This window comes from Hypomesus transpacificus, chromosome 9, assembly GCF_021917145.1.
Source record: "Hypomesus transpacificus isolate Combined female chromosome 9, fHypTra1, whole genome shotgun sequence".
In the NCBI taxonomy this organism is placed as follows: domain Eukaryota; kingdom Metazoa; phylum Chordata; class Actinopteri; order Osmeriformes; family Osmeridae; genus Hypomesus; species Hypomesus transpacificus.
The window spans coordinates 14,930,268-14,951,875 of record NC_061068.1 but is presented as its reverse complement, the minus strand read 5'-3'; the positions used below and the strand labels follow the sequence as shown (position 1 = coordinate 14,951,875).

The following is a 21,608-nucleotide window of genomic DNA, read 5'->3' as shown; positions in this document are numbered from 1 at the left end:
GATCACTAAAAATAATATTGGCCATTATATTCCTTGAGGTTGGTTTTGCTACATGTAAAATAAGATTAAAACAAAAAGACAACAGAATGCAGACGAGAATGTCACAACTTAAAACTACACTGCTCAAAATAATTAAAGGAGCAGTTTTTTTATCAGGGTATGGCATGAATTAAATTGCACTTAATGATTGTTAAAATAATGTCAAATAATGATTTGGTCAGTTAAGTAGCAGAGGGGGTAGTTAATCAGTTTCCGCTGCATTTGTGTTGATGGAATAAACAACAGGTGCACTACAGGGGCAACAATGAGCCGACCCCAAAACAGGACTGGTTTTGCATGTGGAGGCCATTTCAAGTTTCTCCCTCTTGATCTCTTTGACTGGTTTTCCACTAGTGTTGGCTTTAGCTCTACAACAGTAACGTGAAATCTGTGTTGTTGTATGGCTCAGAGTGCTGGCGAGTAACATTTACATTTATTCATTTAGCACACGCTTTTATCCAAAGCGACTTCCAAGAGAGAGCTTTACAAAGTGCATAGGTCACTGATAATAACAACAAGATAGCCCCAAAGCATTGCGGGTAGCCAAAACAAGCACACATTGTGAACAACCAAAAAATAAGTGCCAAAGGGAAAAACCATAAGAGCATGTAGTTAGCAAGTTACAATTTAAACAACATGAATCTGTAAGTGCAAGTATACCTGTAGAAAAAACAAGCAACAGTAAAATAAAAATATAAGATTAACTAAAAAAAAAAAGTCTCTAAGTAAGTCAATGTGATCCTTGAGTAACATCTTACGACATGAAAAACGTCAAAGCCTTCCAATGGATGCCTCAGGAAACTCTGCCGAATCTTCTGGTCTGAGAAAATGTCCAATGCACATTTATATAAGAAGACTAAGTGCAACAGTGTGGTGCTAGAGATCAAACGCCGCTCGGACACATTCTCAAGATGGACCAAGACCGCATCCCAAAGATCGCCCTACGATGGACTCCACCTGGGAAAAGGAAGCAAGGCTGCCCAAGAACACCTGGCGGCCAAAGGTGACAGCGGAGCTGAAGGAGATGAACCTAACCTGGGGCACAGCTTGGATGCACAGCATCCAAGACAGGTCTAGATGGAGGCAGGTCGTTGAAGCCTTATGTCCCATTAGGGACGAAGAGGATTAAGATAAGATAAGTTGGCTTTAACTAGAGTCATTATCACTACTGGCAGCATGAGAAGATTTCTTAACCCTACAGAAGTTGCACAGATTGTCCAACTCCTCCAGGATGGTATAGGGTTGCCACCTTCAATACAGAAAAATAAGGGACGCCTGCCGCAGCGGGGGCCACACCCCTCGGGGCCACGAAGACCGATGACGTGCCTGTGGTGGTAAATCACAACGTAAAACATGTTTTATAAAAATATTAAGATTGATACATGGACATTATAAAAAGATATCTGCTATTAAAATCAGTGTGAACAGATGCACTCAGTCTCTCTCTATATCACAACTCAAGTGGTCATATCGTCATAGCTGAATACACAGCTATGATGATAATAAACATAGGCCAACAATGTTTGACAGTGAGACCACAAAAAAATAGGCTTTTGGAGGAACTTGTGAATTGTAAAACATATTACATTTGTTTAATTTAATTACCATTAAATTAAAAAATACTTTGATACTCAAAAGAGTGTATTGGAAAAAATATATATAGTGCAGGAGACTTGCAAAGGATCTTCCATGAACATCATGAACTTGATAACAGCAGTGGACCAGAAGTAGTAGTGTGCAGTATTGGAGCATGTCTAGCCTACTTCCTTTAATAAGTGTACTTCTTATTACGTGGGGGGGGGGTATCTGGAGCTGCCTCTTTCAAATCGACTCACCGCCAAGAGACCCGCCCTCCTCTGACTCTGATTGGCCGTGATCCTGAAACAAACCGATCAAACCAACGATGGCAGCGAGTATTACCCAATCAGCAATTTGTATTGATTCAAAACGGGACGCACTCTTTCATTCTCAAATACCGGACGATTACGTATTTTAAGGGACGGGAGGCAACCCTAGGATGGCACATTCACACGTGCCGTTGCAAGGAGATTTGATGTGTCTCCCAGCACAATCTCCAGAACATGGAGGAGATTCCAGGAGACAGGCAGTTACTCTAGGAGAGCTGGACAGGGCCGTAGAAGGTCCTCAACCAATCAGCAGGATCGATAACTGCTGCTTTGTGCAAGGAGGAACAGGTTGAGCCAGAGCCGGCCCAAGGCATAAGCAAACTAAGCGGCTGCTTAGGGCCCCCATGGCCACCAGAGGGCCCCCAAGAGCACATGAAACTACAGCTTAATAAAAAAATGATATATATTATGTTAATAGTAATTATACAAATTCAGAGGGGCCCCCAAATCAATTCTGCTTATGGCCCAAAAAAAGCGTGGGCCGGCCCTGGGTTGAGCACTGCCCGAGCCCTACAGAATGACCTCCAGCAAGCCACTGGTGTGAATGTCTCTGCCCAAACCATCAGAAACAGACTTCATGAGGGTGGCCTCAGGGCACAACGTCCTGTACTTTGTAAAGCTCTCTCTTGGAAGTCGCTTTGGATAAAAGGGTCTGCTAAATGAATAAATGTAAATGTAGTGTGCCCTGTGCTCACTGCCCAGCACCGTGGAGCTCCATTGGCTTTTGCTCTAGAACACCAGAACTGGCATGTCCGCCACTGGCGCCCTGTGTGCTTTTCACAGATGAGAGCAGGTTCACCCTGAGCACCTGTGATAGACGTGAAAGGGTCTGGAGAAGCCAAGGAGAACACGGTACTGCCTGCAACTTCATTCAGCATGACCGGTTTGGTGGTGGGTCAGTGATGGTCTGGGGAGGCATATCCATGGAGGGACGCACAGGCCTCTACAGGCTAGAGAACGGCAGTCTGACTGCCATTAGGTATCGGGATGAAATCCTTGAACCCATGGTCAGACCCTACACTGGTTCAGTAGGTCCTGAGTTCCTCCTGATGCACGACAATGCCCAGCCTGATGTGGCAAGAGTATGCAGGCAGTACCTGGAGGATGAAGGAATCGATACATTGGAATGGCCCTCACGATCACCTGACCTAAACCTGATAGAACACCTCTGGGACATCATGTTTAGGTCCATCAGACGCCCCAGGTTGCTCCTCAGACTTTACAGGAGCTCACTGATGCCCTTCGACGGGTCTGGGAGGACATCCCACAAGACACCATCTGTCGTCTCATTAGGAGCATTCCGCGACGTTGTCAAGCATGCATACAAGCACGTGGGGACACACAAGATGTTGAGAAGCATTTTGAGTTGCAGACATTTTGTCAAAATGGACCAGCCTGCAAAATCTTTTTTTCCATTTTGATTTTGGGAGCGTCTGTAAAATGAAGCCCTCTTTAGGTTAAAACGTATTTCCATCAAAACATGTGGTATCCTTTTGTTCCTAAGACATTACAGTGTCTTACATCAGTATAGATATCCAACATCAAACATTTTCACATTGAGTTCTGATGTGTTTTCAAAGTGTTCCTTTTAATTGTTTTGAGCAGTGTAGGTCAGATGGCTGAGCGGTTAGGGAGTTGGGCTATTAATTAGAAGGTTGCCGGTTCGATTCCCGACTGTGCAAAATGACGTGTCCTTGGGCAAGTCACTTCATCCTACTTGCCTCAGGGGGAATGTCCCTGTACTTACTGTAAGTCGCTCTGGATAACAGTGTCCGCTAAATGACTAAATGTAAATATATTTAGCAAGAATATAAAATGTTGAAATACAGAAAGACATAGGCATGATGGGGTTATATGATTAACCGTTATCCATGAACAGCATCTGAATATAGCAGTACCTCTTCTCTCAGAGGCAGAGCCAACAGGTAGTTATGTTGCTCTTTTGGAGCAGAATATAATTATCTAATGACCAAACAGAATTAAATAAATACTGATAAGCATTCTGTTATTTTAAAATACATACATTTATTGAGTAGCTATGCTTTTTGGCATACATTTGGTTAATTTCACTTCCATTTAATTCACCTTACATTTTTCAGAAGAACTTGCTGTTATTTTACCATGACAATATTGTCCAATAGAATGACGTGTTTCTTGGCATGCTAAGTCATGTGATCTCTCTCTGATCAGTTAGCCGTGTTTCTAGAAAGAACAGCGTCTGAGCCTGCGATGTAAGGCTATATCTGCTCAAAAAATTCAAACATAAGAAAAGTCTAACATCTGAAAGTTTAAGTCAACAAAAAAGGACTTGCTAGTCCAGAACAAAAGAAGTTCACAGGTTTTTGACTATTATTTAGAAGAAGTTTACCTCAGGATAACCACAGGATATTTGCGGTGTATAAACCAGGACATTTTGAGGCTAGCTAATACTAGTACTGTAATAAAGAGCAACTGAGGTGGGATATTCTTCAGTTGGAGTCCAACTCAGTGAAGTTTGCCAGGTAGGCTGATATTTCACCGTTTTATATGTAAAATTACATGTTAGCTAGCTAGTTGACTGAGGCAGGGTACAGTATGGGGACGGGAGCAGGGGCGGACTGGGGAAAAAAAGTGGCCCGGGAGTTATACTGTCAGACCGGTACACTCAGTAAACGGCGCGTTGCCCACTCAATACATGCGCATTGCCCGTGTATTGCCCATTAACGCTGTAGAAAGCTAAATTTATTTGAAGAATGCTTAACAGTATGTATTTAATGATGTTAGGTCATTAGATAACCTTATTACACGGCTGTTCTTAACGCTGTAGAATGCTCCATTCACTTGAATGGGGCTTCCCAACGTTCAACAGTGAACATTTTTTTCATATTTGACCGTTGCTATGCATATTTGACCGCTGTCAAGGGAAGTGGCCTTTTTGCCTTGGATTCACGTCTTTCGTAGCACTCCGCAAGTAGTCCGGTAACTTTTCAACCCCAGCGTACTCCGTTGCTTAGCGACGTCAGCTGATTTGAAGCCTAAAGAATGTTCAACATCTATGAAGTTCAACGTCTTTGGCGAACTATTTCTCTGCTGATCAACACAAGCCTACGAATGGTAACAAATAAAATGTAAAAAGACACACTGTGTTAAGTTATTTGTTTTTGTCAAGTAGCCGTGTAATAAGCGGGATAATGTATAGAACGCCATAAAGCGTGCTTGATGCTGCCAGTACACACTCTCCCTGCGCGTTGAACTTCAGAGTTTCGATCTCCGTCAATCATACCAGCGCAGGTGACGACAATGTCCCTTGATTGGGGATACCGGCCAGGTTTTGTGGAATACAAAAACACTTTTTCCGTTAGAAGCTCAAGTTTCATTAAAAGGGCGAGTTCTCACTTAATTTTTCTAGTTTTCCAATACGTTTATATCGTTGCCATTTTACACAGGTAGTTTAGGAGTGATCTTACGCTGACACAATGTGTCAGATTTTCCAGTCCTTATTTGCCGTTTAGTTGTTATTATTGTAGCGTCCCGACACGGGTGGTTATAAACCAGAGACTAGACGTGCTATTTATCAGTTCAGACTTTTATTGTCTCGATAAACAGGCAGTTATTTAGGCTACTGCCCACGCTGAACTAACCCTCTTTACTAAATAGAACACGTTAACAACAGCTAACACAGTAGAGTACAACGGTTGCTAATAGTAGTAAGACACAGTTTCACCACAACAGCCACAACTTATGAGCCCCGAACCCACCCAAACTTCCCCTTATATCACCTGTAGTCACCCCGGAACTTAAAGGTAAACCCCCGTACTCTACCAATAATGTCCTGACTTGTTCCCACTTCCTGAAGTACAGGGTCGCCACATTATTATGCATAGTTATAAAATGTAGATTGACATACCAGGTTTCCCAATGTCCTTGGTGGTCTGTTCTCTGGTCTGGTGAGAACTGTGTGCCTTCCCTCTACCTGTGCCCCCTTCCTGTCACCTGTGTCCATAAATATAGAACCCTGTGCCTTCAATGACTGCCATCCAGTGTCCAAAATATACTGACAGTTCTATCTAACCAAAATAATATGACAAGCCAATAAGAAACACAAATGGCTCCTACAGTTATGAAAGTGGAAGATAGATGCTGTCTATTCTGCTGGAAAGCTAAAGGAGAACTACAACTTAACTACAGTTTAAATATGAACTCACACAGGGAGACTTATTAGATGATTTGGTCACTACCTCAGTATATAGAGGAATGGCCATTTTTATTTATTTTGTGTACGTCTATTAATTGTAAAGTGGTATGGTCACGTCAACCAAGAGGCCAGTAGTGATGTGTCGTTTGTGAACAATTCCTTCATACTGAACAAATTTAGAACAGGGTTCGTACGGTCATGGAAAACCTGGAAAAGTCATGGAATTTTTAAATGGTTATTTCCAGGCCTGGAAAAGTGCTTGAAAAAAATGTAATCCCAAAAGTTTTGGAAAAGTCATGGAAAGTTGTTATAATCATATTTTCATGTTGTTCATTTACGCTGAGTTTTAAATAATTCACATGCGTTTAAAAGAAATACGTTCAAAATATAAGCAGGCATACGCTCTCATACTAACTGAAAAGTTAGATGGCCATAGCAACAGTAACTCAGAGAAGCGCGAGGGATAATTCAAAATGCCAGGAAAGTGTAGCTTTAACGATGCTTGGCTACAAATGGAAAGATACATTAAACAGACAAAGACCCGGGACGAGCAAAATGTCGGTTGTGTGGTGGAAAATCATTCGACATTTCAAACATGGGAGAGGCGGCATTAACTAGCCATTCCAAAGGTAGCAAACATCAGAGCGCAGCAGCCTGGTGATGGGTGCTGTTAGCAAAGCTACAGCAGCACCCATCACCGGCTTTCTCACCACAGCGAGGTCCACTGCTACGCCTACTAGCAGCAGGGGTCGATAACCGATGCTGTGACAAAAAATGAAGTCCTAACTGCGGAGGTAATGTGGGCTGAAGGGGCTTATTTTCCCGACTATGACCGGCGTTCTATACATTATGCCGCTTATTACACGGCAACTTGCCAAAAAAAAACAACTTAACACAGTGTCTTTTTACAATTTATTTGTTACCGTTCGTAGTGTTGATCAGCAGAAAAATAGTTTGACGTTGAACTTCATAGACGTTGAACATTCTTTAGGCTTCAAATCAGCTGACGTCGCTAAGCAACGGAGTACGCTGGGGTTGAAAAGTTACCGGACTGCTTGCGGAGTGCTACAAAAGATGTGAATCTGAGGCAAAAAGGCCACTTCCATTGACAGCGGTCAAATATGCATAGCAAAGTTCAAATGTAAAAAAATTGTTCACCGAAGAACGTTGGGAAGCCCCATTTAGGTGAATGGAGCATTCTACAGTATTACGAACAGCGGTGTAATACAACGTTTTAACGTATACACCAAGATTTCACAAAAAGTTTGGTCATGGAAATTTGGTTTAAAGTCATGGAAAAGGCATGGAAAAGTCATGGAAATCCGTTGGTCAAAATGTGTATGAACCCTGTTAGAATGACTCAGGAGTAACGAGTAGTCTCAGTGAGTGATTCCAGTGTTTCCCACAGATTAGAAATCTAATTGTGGCGGGGAGTGGTGGGGGTTGTCAGACGGGGGGGGGGGGGGGGTCGTAATTATTCCTTCGTTAATAATTCGTTACACAGTTAATTTGTTAATAATTTTTACATTAAATATTAATCCAAAATGATTCACACCTTCACAAATGAACAACAACTAACATATAATTTCTGCATTATGCATGTAGCAACGCTAGTGCTAAACAACTATTTAACTGGTCGGCTCCATGACGCCGAGTAAGTAGCTAGCTCTTGAGACTTCTCACCAAAAGAACGAAGGGGAAACTTCGAGTACTAAATGTAAATGTGAGTAAGGTACCTAGCGAAAAGTAGCCGCAACTTTCCTCGACTTTTAGCTACGGCACTAATGCTGAAGGCTCGCTGATATAGCTGTCGGTCTTACTAGAACGGCATATGTACTGTATGCATTGTTGCTAACGTGTGCTGATGTTGTGACTGTGTGCATATGTGGGAAAGACGCATCAGTAACAGAGAGACGGAGGGAGAGCAGGGGAAAGGAAATGCAGCTGAACGAATACGCTGCATGTTTTAACCTAAATAGAAAGTAAAAAAAAAAAAAAACGAAACGCAATGTGTGGCGGCCGGTGTTGATTCTGTGGCGCACCGCCACAAATTAGTCTATGTGTGGGAAACACTGGATTCGTTCATCTTTTCATGGCAGCACATCGGGACTGTTTCATTGGCTCAGTAGAGGAAACAGAAAGGATTCGTTCACCTCATTCACTTTCACGTGACTGCTAGGTTTAGCATAGAAGATGTGAATGATTTGAGTGATCATAACAGGTTTTGTTATTTTTACTTTACTTACAGTTCAGTGCAGTGTAATTGTTTGCCGTGATAATTAAATGCCAGTGTGATAATAAGTGACCATTTCAAATCATGCAAACTGTCATGATGTATTGTTTTTAATGAGGGAATTTTTCTTTTGGAATATATTATCTGCCGCATAATTCCCTTCCCTATAGCCTACTCTAATTTATCTTGGCTGGTTTTGATGCACTAAGATGTCTTCCTTTGGAATATGATAACTGTTTCAAATAGTGGACATATTCAGGCCAGGGAATTGGCTAATTGATTGAATTGTTGAGCAAACTTGCTTGTTCTTTATCCTCAATTTTGTATTATCATCCCAACATTCCCAATACAAAAGCCATGTTGTACAAATATATAGATTTATTGTCTGTACTTATAACAAGGTCAAAAAGGTAAACTTGTATTGTTGAGTGGGTGCACCCGCAATGACCTTGTCTACTTGAACCCGTCTTGAATGAGTGGGATTATGTGGGTCACTCTGTCTAATGAGGGGAGGTGCAGCTATGACAGCACCTGCCAAATGAACCCCTCTGTGCTGACTCACTCTGGAGGCCCAGATGGATTCTGTCACTATATTGATCCTTTTTCTACAGGCTGTCAGGCTGTCTGGTCACAGAGGAAGGCTGTGCTTCTCTGGCCTCAGCTCTGAGGTCCAACCCCTTCCACCTGAGGGAACTGGACCTGAGCTACAATCATCCAGGAGAAAAAGGATTGAAGCTGCTCTCTGCTGGACTGGAGGATCCACACTGCAGACTGGAGATACTCAAGTAAGGAGATGTTTGTTTTTTATATACCTCTTTATGTAATGTCGCTTAACACTGAACATATCAAACTACGTTAATAGGCCTTGCATTTCATAATGATACAATTAAAAACTGCATGTTTACTCTACAATCTACAATATGGTTCAACTATGATTGTAGCCACAATCATAATTGTATTTCCAGAAGGCGGGTTTAGTGAAAACTGAGTTTTTAAACCCTGAGATGAGGGAAACTCTGGGTTTTTAGCTCCAGAAAGAGGGGTCACTAAAAGCAGACGTTGTCAAATGTAGCTCAGCTCAAACCTAGGTCCTAGTGTCGGTTTGAAGTGAATGTAGCTGGGGACTTCAACAAGAAAAATAAATGGAATCAGCAAGCGCGACCACTACCAACTACGCCAAAGAAAAGCTAGCTATTCGTTGACGCCGGTGAGCTGTTACATAATTGAGGAGTGAGTTTCACCAGTTCACACCGGTTACACGTGCACAGAGAGAGGGGCTATTCACAGACGGGTCTGTTGTAGTGAGAGAGAGAAGATTGTCGTTGAAGCCATATAACACATACGGATGACATGAAATTCTACAGTTTTCCATGCAGAGCTAACCTGGCATTTACTGAACATCTCACTGTTAATCTGTGCTGTGGAGGTTGATGGACCCTCCTTCTCGTAATGCCCAGTCATTAAAAAGGAGAAGAATTGGACAGTTGTTTTGTGCACATAGGATTGTTCTACTTCTTCTTCACCTGTAGTAAGACGTTAGCCTGGTCCTAACCCGACTCTTGTACAGTTCATTTGTACAGAGAGTCTGGGCTCGTTCCATTGACAAGCGTTAACTTCCTTGAAGGCGGGTACTCTGTTGAAGTTTAGAACTATTGGATCTGCCCAGAGCCACTCTGGATCTGCCATAACCAATCGCTAGCGTTCGCCTTGGCCAACTCCTTCACCACTGTCAGAAATATTAATCTATCAAGCATTGCACAGTCAGTCGGTGAACAAGTTAAGTAAGCTTTTTTGCTTGTGGCCGGCCCACAAGGAGACAAAAACATCACACGCCAGTGTGCTACAAGTTTATCTGCTAGCATGTTGTGCTAGGGAGCTATTTAAGCAGCCCCGCTCTTTACAGTCATTGGCTAAGACAAAGGCATGCAAATGTCCCATTGCTCTTCTTCATTGGCTCCCTTGCATAGACCTGGCGTGCGTGTGTGCGTGCGTGTTTGAGTGTGTGCGTGTGTGCGCTCTCTGACCCCTGCAATCCTGACCATATGATTAACTCTTTAATGGCCTCCAGTAAGATAGTGGTGAAGCCCAGGTCCCCTTGTTTACGTAAGCCTAGTGTTACCCAGAGTTCACATTTGGGGTTAGGCCTCTCTTTGCACACACGAAATACTGTAAACAGAATCATTCTTAAACAGGATAACAGTTACATCTTTTCTAACAACCACTAACAGAGCGAGCTGGAAAATCAAACGAACCCCGTGGGGAGCAAAGATTGTTCTTGCTCCGGCTTTAACTTCTGGATATTCGGCAGCGTTGCCACAACGGACCGAATGGCTTCGCTCGTATCTTTCTCCGCCGCCATTACTGAACTACAACTCAAACTAGGCATCAACACGACATCAACGTCATCGTTCTCAGCCACTCCCTCTGTTCTCTGATTGGACGGTAAAAGGTTGACTTGAGACATCGACTAATATACGAAAAGCCCAGACGGAGTACAGAAGCAAAATGAAAATTGAGCGGAAGTACGTAGGAGGTCAGAGCCAGGCTAGTAAGACGTGTGGTTAAATGTCAAATTAATATACTGCATTGAAATGTACTGAATGAACATTGCCCCTTTTGCTGTTATAGTTGTTTTTCTGCTTTCTAAAAATGTCTTCATACTCGCCTGCACGCCAGACAATTTCTATTTCCAGATTAGAATGCCAAATGCCAACACCATTACACAACACAGACAGTGTTTCCCACAGATTAGAAATCTATTTGGGGCGGGGGGGGGGGGGGAGGTTGACGTTGTTTCATGTCAGAACGGAGGGGTTCAAAATTATTCCTACGTTAATAATATAATATTTCGTTATATATAATATGATCATTTGTTACACAGAACGTTATCATATTAAATATGAATCCAAAATTATTCACACCTTCACAAAATCAACAACAACAAACAAATAATTTCTGCATATGCTGGTAGCAACGCTAATGCTAAATCATTTAACTGGTCGGCTCCATGACGCAGGGTAAGTAGCTAGCTCCTAAGACTTCTCACCAAAAGCACGAAGGGAAACCTTCGATTAGAGGTCACATGAAATGCTGTATTTGGATGCTTTTATATAGGCCTTAGTGGTCCCCTAATACTGTATCTGAAGTCTCTTACCCGAAAGTCAGCCTTGGTGCAGAATTATAGCCACTACGAGTAGCCTAGTCCCATAATGAGCTTTCCTCAGAACGCGCTGTTTCTGTGTCTGTAGCTTTGAATGCTAAATGAGGAGGAGAGGCGGCACCATGCGCTAATGTTTACAGTGGATGTATCGCAATGGCTCGTAGACCCGTTGCAGTAAGATGTCTCGAATGTGCCCATTCTCATCTGATAACCCTGGTTTGCAGAGCTGCACACTCAGTGATTTCAATGTGGGGAAAGGCGGATATCTCGCGCCATAACACCAACAGCAGAACGTTATCCACATAACAACGAAGCGTACAACACTGCGTTACAGAATGTGTATTCACACACATACTTAATGCTATCTACCTTTACATTAGCGACAGTACCTCAGCTGATGGCTGCAGAGCTAATGTTACAGCCAGATTCTAAGGGTAGCAAGCTAGGTAACCATATGGTAAGCAACAAAATGATATAGCGTTAGTTGATTTACTTGTCCGAGGTTTGTAGCTGGACCAAAGAGTACTGATCCAGAATTTAATTTCAGACGGTCAGCAAGGCCAACTTTGTATTGGCTCAAGTTAAGGAAACAGTGGTGGCTGAAATGTCTGAAACAGAGCGTTTGAGCCTTCATTTTCTCAAAGGGGAGAAGAACATCCAGGGCTTGGTTTACACCTATCGAAAATTCTAGCCACTAGGGGACCAAAGGCAGGCTAGGGGAACTCATATTAATGTTAAATAACCTCCTAAAGTGAAGTTTTCATGTCACCTCTCAGAGCGGGGGGGGAGGGGAGGACTGACCTCTCAGAGAGGGAGGGAGGGAGGGAGGGGGGGGAGGGGAGGACTGACCTCTCAGAGCGGGAGGGAGGGGGGGGGAGGGGAGGACTGACCTCTCAGAGCGGGAGGGGGGGGGGGGGGGGAGGGGGAGGACTGACCTCTCAGAGCGGGAGGGGGGGGGGGGGGGGAGGGGACGACTGACCTCTCAGAGCGGGAGGGAGGGGAGGGGACGGGGGGGAGGACTGACCTCTCAGAGCGGGAGGGGGGGGGGGGGAGGGGAGGGGGGGGGAGGACTGACCTCTCAGAGCGGGAGGGAGGGAGGGGGGGAGGGGAGAACTGACCTCTCAGAGCGGGAGGGAGGGAGGCGGGGGGAGGACTGACCTCTCAGAGCGGGAGGGAGGGAGGGGAGGGGGTGAGGGGAGGACTGACCTCTCAGAGCGGGAGGGGAGGAGGGGAGATGGGGAGGGGAGGGGAGGACTGACCTCTCAGAGCGGGAGGGAGGAAGGGGAGGGGGGGGGGGGGGAGGACCGACCTCTCAGAGCGGGAAGGAGGGAGGGGAGGGGGGGGAGGACTAACCTCTCAGAGCGGGAGGGGGGGGGAGGGGGGGGGGGAGGACTGACCTCTCAGAACGGGAGGGAGGGGAGGGGGGGGGGGAGGACTGACCTCTCAGAGCGGGAGGGAGGGGAGGGGGGGAGGGAGGGGAGGACTGACCTCTCAGAGCGGGAGGGGGGGGAGGGGGGGAGGGAGGGAGGGGAGGACTGACCTCTCAGAGCGGGAGGGAGGGAGGGGAGGGGGGGGAGGACTAACCTCTCAGAGCGGGAGGGGGGGGAGGGGAGGACTGACCTCTTAGAGCGGGAGGGAGGGGAGGGAGGGAGGGGAGGACTGACCTCTCAGAGCGGGAGGGGGGGGGGGGGGAGGGGGGGGAGGGGACAAACAACAATCCTTCACCCAAACCCCATGACAGGGTCCAATTGGGACAGTAATGGCCATTGGCAGGAAATAAATCGATAATTTTAAAAAACATCATGATGTCGGCCAAGTGAATTTAGGTTTCTAATAGCCACAGGAATGAAAGAATCTCTGGCACGACCAGTTCTTAACCTAGGTAGCCTAAAACAACGACCAGAAGGGAGCAAATCAAACTCTCCGGAACGTGGGTGATCAGGGCAGTTTAAAATGTGTCATCACCCACTTTTCGGAGAGTTTGATTTGCTCCCTTCTGGTCGTCGTTTTAGGCTCTGGAAGCGATAACTCTGAGCTTCCCATCTCATCAAGGGTTCATCAAGTCAGAGTTCAGGGTTAGGCTCAGAGTTAGTAAAACCTGCTTTCTGGAATACACCTCTGATGATAAGAGAGAAACAACATGTTTACTTAGAAAGTCAGTTGCTAAGTCACTTATCAACAGGTGAAGTGTATTTTCATCATTCCTCTGCTTATCCCTGCAGTGTGGATCATGGTGGAGAGTGCTGGATCAAACCTGGCCTTGTGAAGGCCTGGAGATGTGAGTATTGACTGCTACTTGGTTCTAGTACACAAGGTCATACAAGGGACAAAACCATTAGTGACTTGGACACTGTCAGAAATAGACACACACACCAACAAACAATGTAAACACTACTTTTAGAAGCAGTCATTTAACACAATTAATAAATTCAATTAATTCAATACTGTTTACGTCTGTGTGTGCTATGTCTCCTCCCTCTCCCCCCCTCTTCCTCTCCTCCCTCTGCTCCCCTCTGCTGTCCTCCCATCTTCCCCTCCTCCTTAGAAAGATGGAGTGATGGGGGCGTATCAGGAAGGAGATGAGGGATGATGGAGAGAGTGATGTGGAGGGAGAGAGAGAGAGAGGAATGGAGGGAGGGACAGAGAGCAGGGTAGAGAGGTAGGAACAGAAAAAGAGAGAGAGAGAGAGAGAGGAAGGGTAGAGAGAGAGAGAGAGAATGAAAGGGGGAGGGCAGGAAGAGGGAGACATTCTAATGTGAATGATGCTGATCAGTAATATATTGTGTCTTGGTCTCCCCCATCAGATGCCTGTGAGCTCACACTGGACCCAAACACAGCATGCAGACGCCTCTCTCTGTCTGAGGAGAACAGAAAGGTGACAAGGAGGAGAGAGAAGCAGCCGTATCCTGATCACCCAGAGAGATTTGAGGACTGTCCACAGGTGCTGTGTAGAGAGGGTCTGTCTGGGCGCTGTTACTGGGAGGCAGAGAGGAGTGGAGGAGGGGTTGATATAGCAGTGACATATAAAGGAATCAGCAGGAGAGGAGAGGGTGTTGACTGTTGGCTTGGATACAATAACAAGTCCTGGAGTCTGGAGTGTGGTGATAACAGTTACTCTGCCTGGCACAATAAGAAGAGCACTGACATACCTGCCCCCCCCTCCAGCTCCCACAGAGTAGGAGTGTATCTGGACTGGCCGGCCGGCACTCTGTCCTTCTACACAGTCTCCTCTGACACACTGACCCACCTGCACACATTCCACAGCACATTCACTGAGCCCCTCTATCCTGGGTTCTGGGTTTATAACTCTGACTCCTCAGTGTCCCTGTGTCAGGTAGAATAGCCCACACACACTCTCACACACTGTGCTCACATAGATGGCAGTGAAGATTGAACTGTACACAGTTGGAATTGATATCCCAGAGTGTTTGTAAATATTGGTGTGTGTAGAATGTTTGTTCTGTTTGAACCTTTTAGATGTAAATATTACTAATATTAAATATTATTAATATTTCTAAATATTACCAACTCACCAGAGTGAGTTCTTTTTCCAAAACGGAAGCTAGCTAGCTTTAGTTAGCTTCCGTTACCTAGCAACCCTAATACTGGTAGCAATGCTACTACCTGCTAGTGTTACTTGTTAGCCTCCTAATTGTACATTTTGAAGCCATATTATAGCGTTTGTCATCTAGTTTTTATCGGAAAATAGTCTGTTGTAATGTTCAAAATCACATGTGATGCTTCTCCTTAACGTGTTAATTGTTGACAAACAACAATCCTGTCTTTGATCTCAGTCCCACTGAATGTGATGAACTAAATAGTGTCTTACTGACTAAATAAGGAGAAATAAAGATGTTTTATACAGGATGTTAGAAGACAAGCTGTGTGTTTGTTGGTGACCCAGTGGACCTAGACACACACACACACACACATGGACACACACACACACATGCATGCATGCATACACTGTAAACACCACATTTATGACCAGTAGAATGACTGGGCTCTCAGAGCAGGAGGGAGGGAGGGAGGGAGGGAGGGAGGGAGGGAGGGAGGGAGGGAGGGAGGGAGGGAAGGAGAAATAAAGATGTTTTATACAGGACGACAGAACACCTGCTGTGTGTTTGTTGGTGACCCAGTGACCCTAGACACACACATGGACACGCACACACACACACATGGAAACACACACATACACATGGACACACACACACATGCATGCATACACTGTAAACACCACATTTATGACCGGTAATATGACTGGGCTCTCAGAGCAGGAGGGAGGGAGGGAGGGAGGGAGAAATAAAGATGTTTTATACATGACGACAGAACACCTGCTGTGTGTTTGTTGGTGACCCTAGACACACACATGGACACACACACACTTGGACACACACACACATGCATGCATACACTGTAAACACCACATTTATGACCAGTAATATGACTGGGCTCTCAGAGCAGGAGGGAGGGAGGGAGGTAGAAATAAAGATGTTTGATGCAGAATGACAGAACACCTGCTGTGTGTTTGTTGGTGACCCAGTGACCCTAGACACACACATGGACACACACACACACACACACATGGAAACACACACATACACATGGACACACACACACACATGCATTTATACACTGTAAACACCACATTTATGACCGGTAATATGACTGGGCTCTCAGAGCAGGAGGGAGGGAGGGAGGGAGGGAGGGAGAAATAAAGATGTTTTATACATGACGACAGAACACCTGCTGTGTGTTTGTTGGTGAACCTAGACACACACATGGACACACACACACTTGGACACACACACACATGCATGCATACACTGTAAACACCACATTTATGACCGGTAATATGACTGGGCTCTCAGAGCAGGAGGGAGGGAGGGAGGGAGGGAGAAATAAAGATGTTTTATACAGGACGACAGAACACCTGCTGTGTGTTTGTTGGTGACCCATTGACCCTAGACACACACATGGACACGCACACACACACACATGGAAACACACACATACACATGGACACACACACACATGCATGCATACACTGTAAACACCACATTTATTACCGGTAATATGACTGGGCTCTCAGAGCGGGAGGGAGGGAGGGAGGGAGAAATAAAGATGTTTTTTACAGGATGACAGAACACCTGCTGTGTGTTTGTTGGTGACCCAGTGACCCTAGACACACACATGGACACACACACACACACACACATGCATCCATACACTGTAAACACCACATTTATGACCAGTAATATGACTGGAGTCTCAGAGCAGGGAGGGAGGGAGGGAGGGAGGGAGGGAGAAATAAAGATGTTTTATACAGGACGACAGAACACCTGCTGTGTATTTGTTGGTGACCCAGTGACCCTAGACACACACATGGACACACACACACACACATGGAAACACACACATACACATGGACACACACACACATGCATGCATACACTGTAAACACCACATTTATTACCGGTAATATGACTGGGCTCTCAGAGCAGGAGGGAGGGAGGGAGGGAGAAATAGGATGTTTTATACATGACGACAGAACACCTGCTGTGTGTTTGTTGGTGAACCTAGACACACACATGGACACACACACACTTGGACACACACACACACACATGCATGCATACACTGTAAACACCACATTTATGACCAGTAATATGACTGGGCTCTCAGAGCAGGAGGGAGGGAGGGAGGGAGGTAGAAATAAAGATGTTTGATGCAGAATGACAGAACACCTGCTGTGTGTTTGTTGGTGAACCTAGACACACACATGGACACACACACACTTGGACACACACACACACACACATGCATGCATACACTGTAAACACCACATTTATGACCAGTAATATGACTGGGCTCTCAGAGCGGGAGGGAGGGAGGGAGGGAGGGAGAAATAAAGATGTTTTTTACAGGATGACAGAACACCTGCTGTGTGTTTGTTGGTGACCCAGTGACCCTAGACACACATGGACACACACACACACACACACATGGAAACACACACATACACACACACACACACATGCATGCATACACTGTAAACACCACATTTATGACCGGTAATATGACTGGGCTCTCAGAGCAGGAGGGAGGGAGGGAGGTAGGTAGAAATAAAGATGTTTGATGCAGAATGACAGAGCACCTGCTGTGTGTTTGTTGGTGACCCAGTGACCCTAGACACACACATGGACACACACACACACACACATGCATGCATACACTGTAAACACCACATTTATGACCAGTAATATGACTGGGCTCTCAGAGCAGGAGGGAGGGAGGGAGGTAGGTAGAAATAAAGATGTTTGATGCAGAATGACAGAGCACCTGCTGTGTGTTTGTTGGTGACCCAGTGACCCTAGACACACACATGGACACACACACACACACACATGCATGCATACACTGTAAACACCACATTTATGACCAGTAATATGACTGGGCTCTCAGAGCGGGAGGGAGGGAGGGAGGGAGGGAGGGAGAAATAAAGATGTTTTTTACAGGATGACAGAACACCTGCTGTGTGTTTGTTGGTGACCCAGTGACCCTAGACACACACATGGACACACACACACATGCATCCATACACTGTAAACACCACATTTATGACCAGTAATATGACTGGAGTCTCAGAGCAGGGAGGGAGGGAGGGAGGGAGAAATAAAGATGTTTTATACAGGACGACAGAACACCTGCTGTGTGTTTGTTGGTGACCCAGTGACCCTAGACACACACATGGACACACACACACACACATGGAAACACACACATACACATGGACACACACACACATGCATGCATACACTGTAAACACCAAATTTATGACCGGTAATATGACTGGGCTCTCAGAGCAGGAGGGAGGGAGGGAGAAATAAAGATGTTTTATACATGACGACAGAACACCTGCTGTGTGTTTGTTGGTGAACCTAGACACACACATGGACACACACACACTTGGACACACACACACATGCATGCATAAACTGTAAACACCACATTTATGACCGGTAATATGACTGGGCTCTCAGAGCAGGAGGGAGGGAGGGAGGGAGGGAGAAATAAAGATGTTTTATACAGGACGACAGAACACCTGCTGTGTGTTTGTTGGTGACCCATTGACCCTAGACACACACATGGACACGCACACACACACACATGGAAACACACACATACACATGGACACACACACACATGCATGCATACACTGTAAACACCACATTTATGACCAGTAATATGACTGGGCTCTCAGAGCAGGAGGGAGGGAGGGAGGGAGGTAGAAATAAAGATGTTTGATGCAGAATGACAGAACACCTGCTGTGTGTTTGTTGGTGAACCTAGACACACACATGGACACACACACACTTGGACACACACACACACACACATGCATGCATACACTGTAAACACCACATTTATGACCAGTAATATGAATGGGCTCTCAGAGCGGGAGGGAGGGAGGGAGGGAGGGAGAAATAAAGATGTTTTTTACAGGATGACAGAACACCTGCTGTGTGTTTGTTGGTGACCCAGTGACCCTAGACACACATGGACACACACACACACACACACATGGAAACACACACATACACATGGACACACACACACATGCATGCACACACTGTAAACACCACATTTATGACCGGTAATATGACTGGGCTCTCAGAGCAGGAGGGAGGGAGGGAGGGAGGGAGAAATAAAGATGTTTTATACATGACGACAGAACACCTGCTGTGTGTTTGTTGGTGAACCTAGACACACACATGGACACACACACACTTGGACACACACACGCATGCATGCATACACTGTAAACACCACATTTATGACCGGTAATATGACTGGGCTCTCAGAGCAGGAGGGAGGGAGGGAGGTAGGTAGAAATAAAGATGTTTGATGCAGAATGACAGAGCACCTGCTGTGTGTTTGTTGGTGACCCAGTGACCCTAGACACACACATGGACACACACACACACACACATGCATGCATACACTGTAAACACCACATTTATGACCAGTAATATGACTGGGCTCTCAGAGCGGGAGGGAGGGAGGGAGGGAGGGAGGGAGAAATAAAGATGTTTTTTACAGGATGACAGAACACCTGCTGTGTGTTTGTTGGTGACCCAGTGACCCTAGACACACAAATGGACACACACACACACACACACATGCATCCATACACTGTAAACACCACATTTATGACCAGTAATATGACTGGAGTCTCAGAGCAGGGAGGGAGGGAGGGAGGGAGGGAGGGAGGGAGGGAGGGAGGGAGGGAGGGAGGGAGGGAGAAATAAAGATGTTTTATACAGGACGACAGAACACCTGCTGTGTGTTTGTTGGTGACCCAGTGACCCTAGACACACACATGGACACACACACACACATGGACACACACACACACACACACATGGAAACACACACATACACATGGACACACACACACATGCATGCACACACTGTAAACACCACATTTATGACCGGTAATATGACTGGGCTCTCAGAGCAGGAGGGAGGGAGGGAGGGAGGGAGAAATAAAGATGTTTTATACATGACGACAGAACACCTGCTGTGTGTTTGTTGGTGAACCTAGACACACACATGGACACACACACACTTGGACACACACACGCATGCATGCATACACTGTAAACACCACATTTATGACCGGTAATATGACTGGGCTCTCAGAGCAGGAGGGAGGGAGGGAGGTAGGTAGAAATAAAGATGTTTGATGCAGAATGACAGAGCACCTGCTGTGTGTTTGTTGGTGACCCAGTGACCCTAGACACACACATGGACACACACACACACACACATGCATGCATACACTGTAAACACCACATTTATGACCAGTAATATGACTGGGCTCTCAGAGCGGGAGGGAGGGAGGGAGGGAGGGAGGGAGGGAGGGAGAAATAAAGATGTTTTTTACAGGATGACAGAACACCTGCTGTGTGTTTGTTGGTGACCCAGTGACCCTAGACACACAAATGGACACACACACACACACACACATGCATCCATACACTGTAAACACCACATTTATGACCAGTAATATGACTGGAGTCTCAGAGCAGGGAGGGAGGGAGGGAGGGAGGGAGGGAGGGAGGGAGAAATAAAGATGTTTTATACAGGACGACAGAACACCTGCTGTGTGTTTGTTGGTGACCCAGTGACCCTAGACACACACATGGACACACACACACACACACACATGGAAACACACACATACACATGGACACACACACACATGCATGCATACACTGTAAACACCAAATTTATGACCGGTAATATGACTGGGCTCTCAGAGCAGGAGGGAGGGAGGGAGAAATAAAGATGTTTTATGCATGACGACAGAACACCTGCTGTGTGTTTGTTGGTGAACCTAGACACACACATGGACACACACACACTTGGACACACACACACATGCATGCATACACTGTAAACACCACATTTATGACCAGTAATATGACTGGGCTCTCAGAGCAGGAGGGAGGGAGGGAGAGAGGTAGAAATAAAGATGTTTGATGCAGAATGACAGAACACCTGCTGTGTGTTTGTTGGTGACCCAGTGACCCTAGACACACACATGGACACACACACACACACACATGCATCCATACACTGTAAACACCACATTTATGACCAGTAATATGACTGGAGTCTCAGAGCAGGGAGGGAGGGAGGGAGGGAGGGAGGGAGGGAGGGAGGGAGAAATAAAGATGTTTTATACAGGACGACAGAACACCTGCTGTGTGTTTGTTGGTGACCCAGTGACCCTAGACACACACATGGACACACACACACACACATATGGAAACACACACATACACATGGACACACACACACATGCATGCATACACTGTAAACACCACATTTATTACCGGTAATATGACTGGGCTCTCAGAGCAGGAGGGAGGGAGGGAGGGAGGGAGAAATAAAGATGTTTTATACATGACGACAGAACACCTGCTGTGTGTTTGTTGGTGAACCTAGACACACACATGGACACACACACACTTGGACACACACACACACACATGCATGCATACACTGTAAACACCACATTTATGA

General features: G+C 45.6%; 3 protein-coding genes across 7 annotated transcripts in view; 2 read left to right on the top strand and 1 right to left on the bottom strand.

Annotated features, from left to right (window-relative positions):
- The window catches only part of LOC124471296 (NACHT, LRR and PYD domains-containing protein 12-like), a 143,086-nt gene extending 128,049 nt beyond the window's left edge, over positions 1 to 15,037 (top strand). For all 5 annotated transcript variants that reach the window (XM_047025743.1, XM_047025747.1, XM_047025746.1 and 2 more), the window contains 3 exons: positions 8,965 to 9,138; positions 13,736 to 13,791; positions 14,318 to 15,037. In XM_047025743.1, coding sequence (XP_046881699.1) covers positions 8,965 to 9,138; positions 13,736 to 13,791; positions 14,318 to 14,856 — 769 coding nt within the window. In that variant the 3' untranslated portion in view covers positions 14,857 to 15,037. The remainder of the gene's footprint in view (positions 1 to 8,964; positions 9,139 to 13,735; positions 13,792 to 14,317) is intronic.
- Positions 1 to 21,608, bottom strand: part of LOC124471292 (NACHT, LRR and PYD domains-containing protein 12-like) — a 1,476,309-nt gene that overhangs the window by 952,216 nt on the left and 502,485 nt on the right. The window lies entirely within an intron of this gene.
- LOC124471300 (NACHT, LRR and PYD domains-containing protein 12-like) overlaps positions 1 to 21,608 on the top strand; it is a 479,590-nt gene that overhangs the window by 394,424 nt on the left and 63,558 nt on the right. The gene's annotated exons all lie outside the window — the stretch shown is intronic.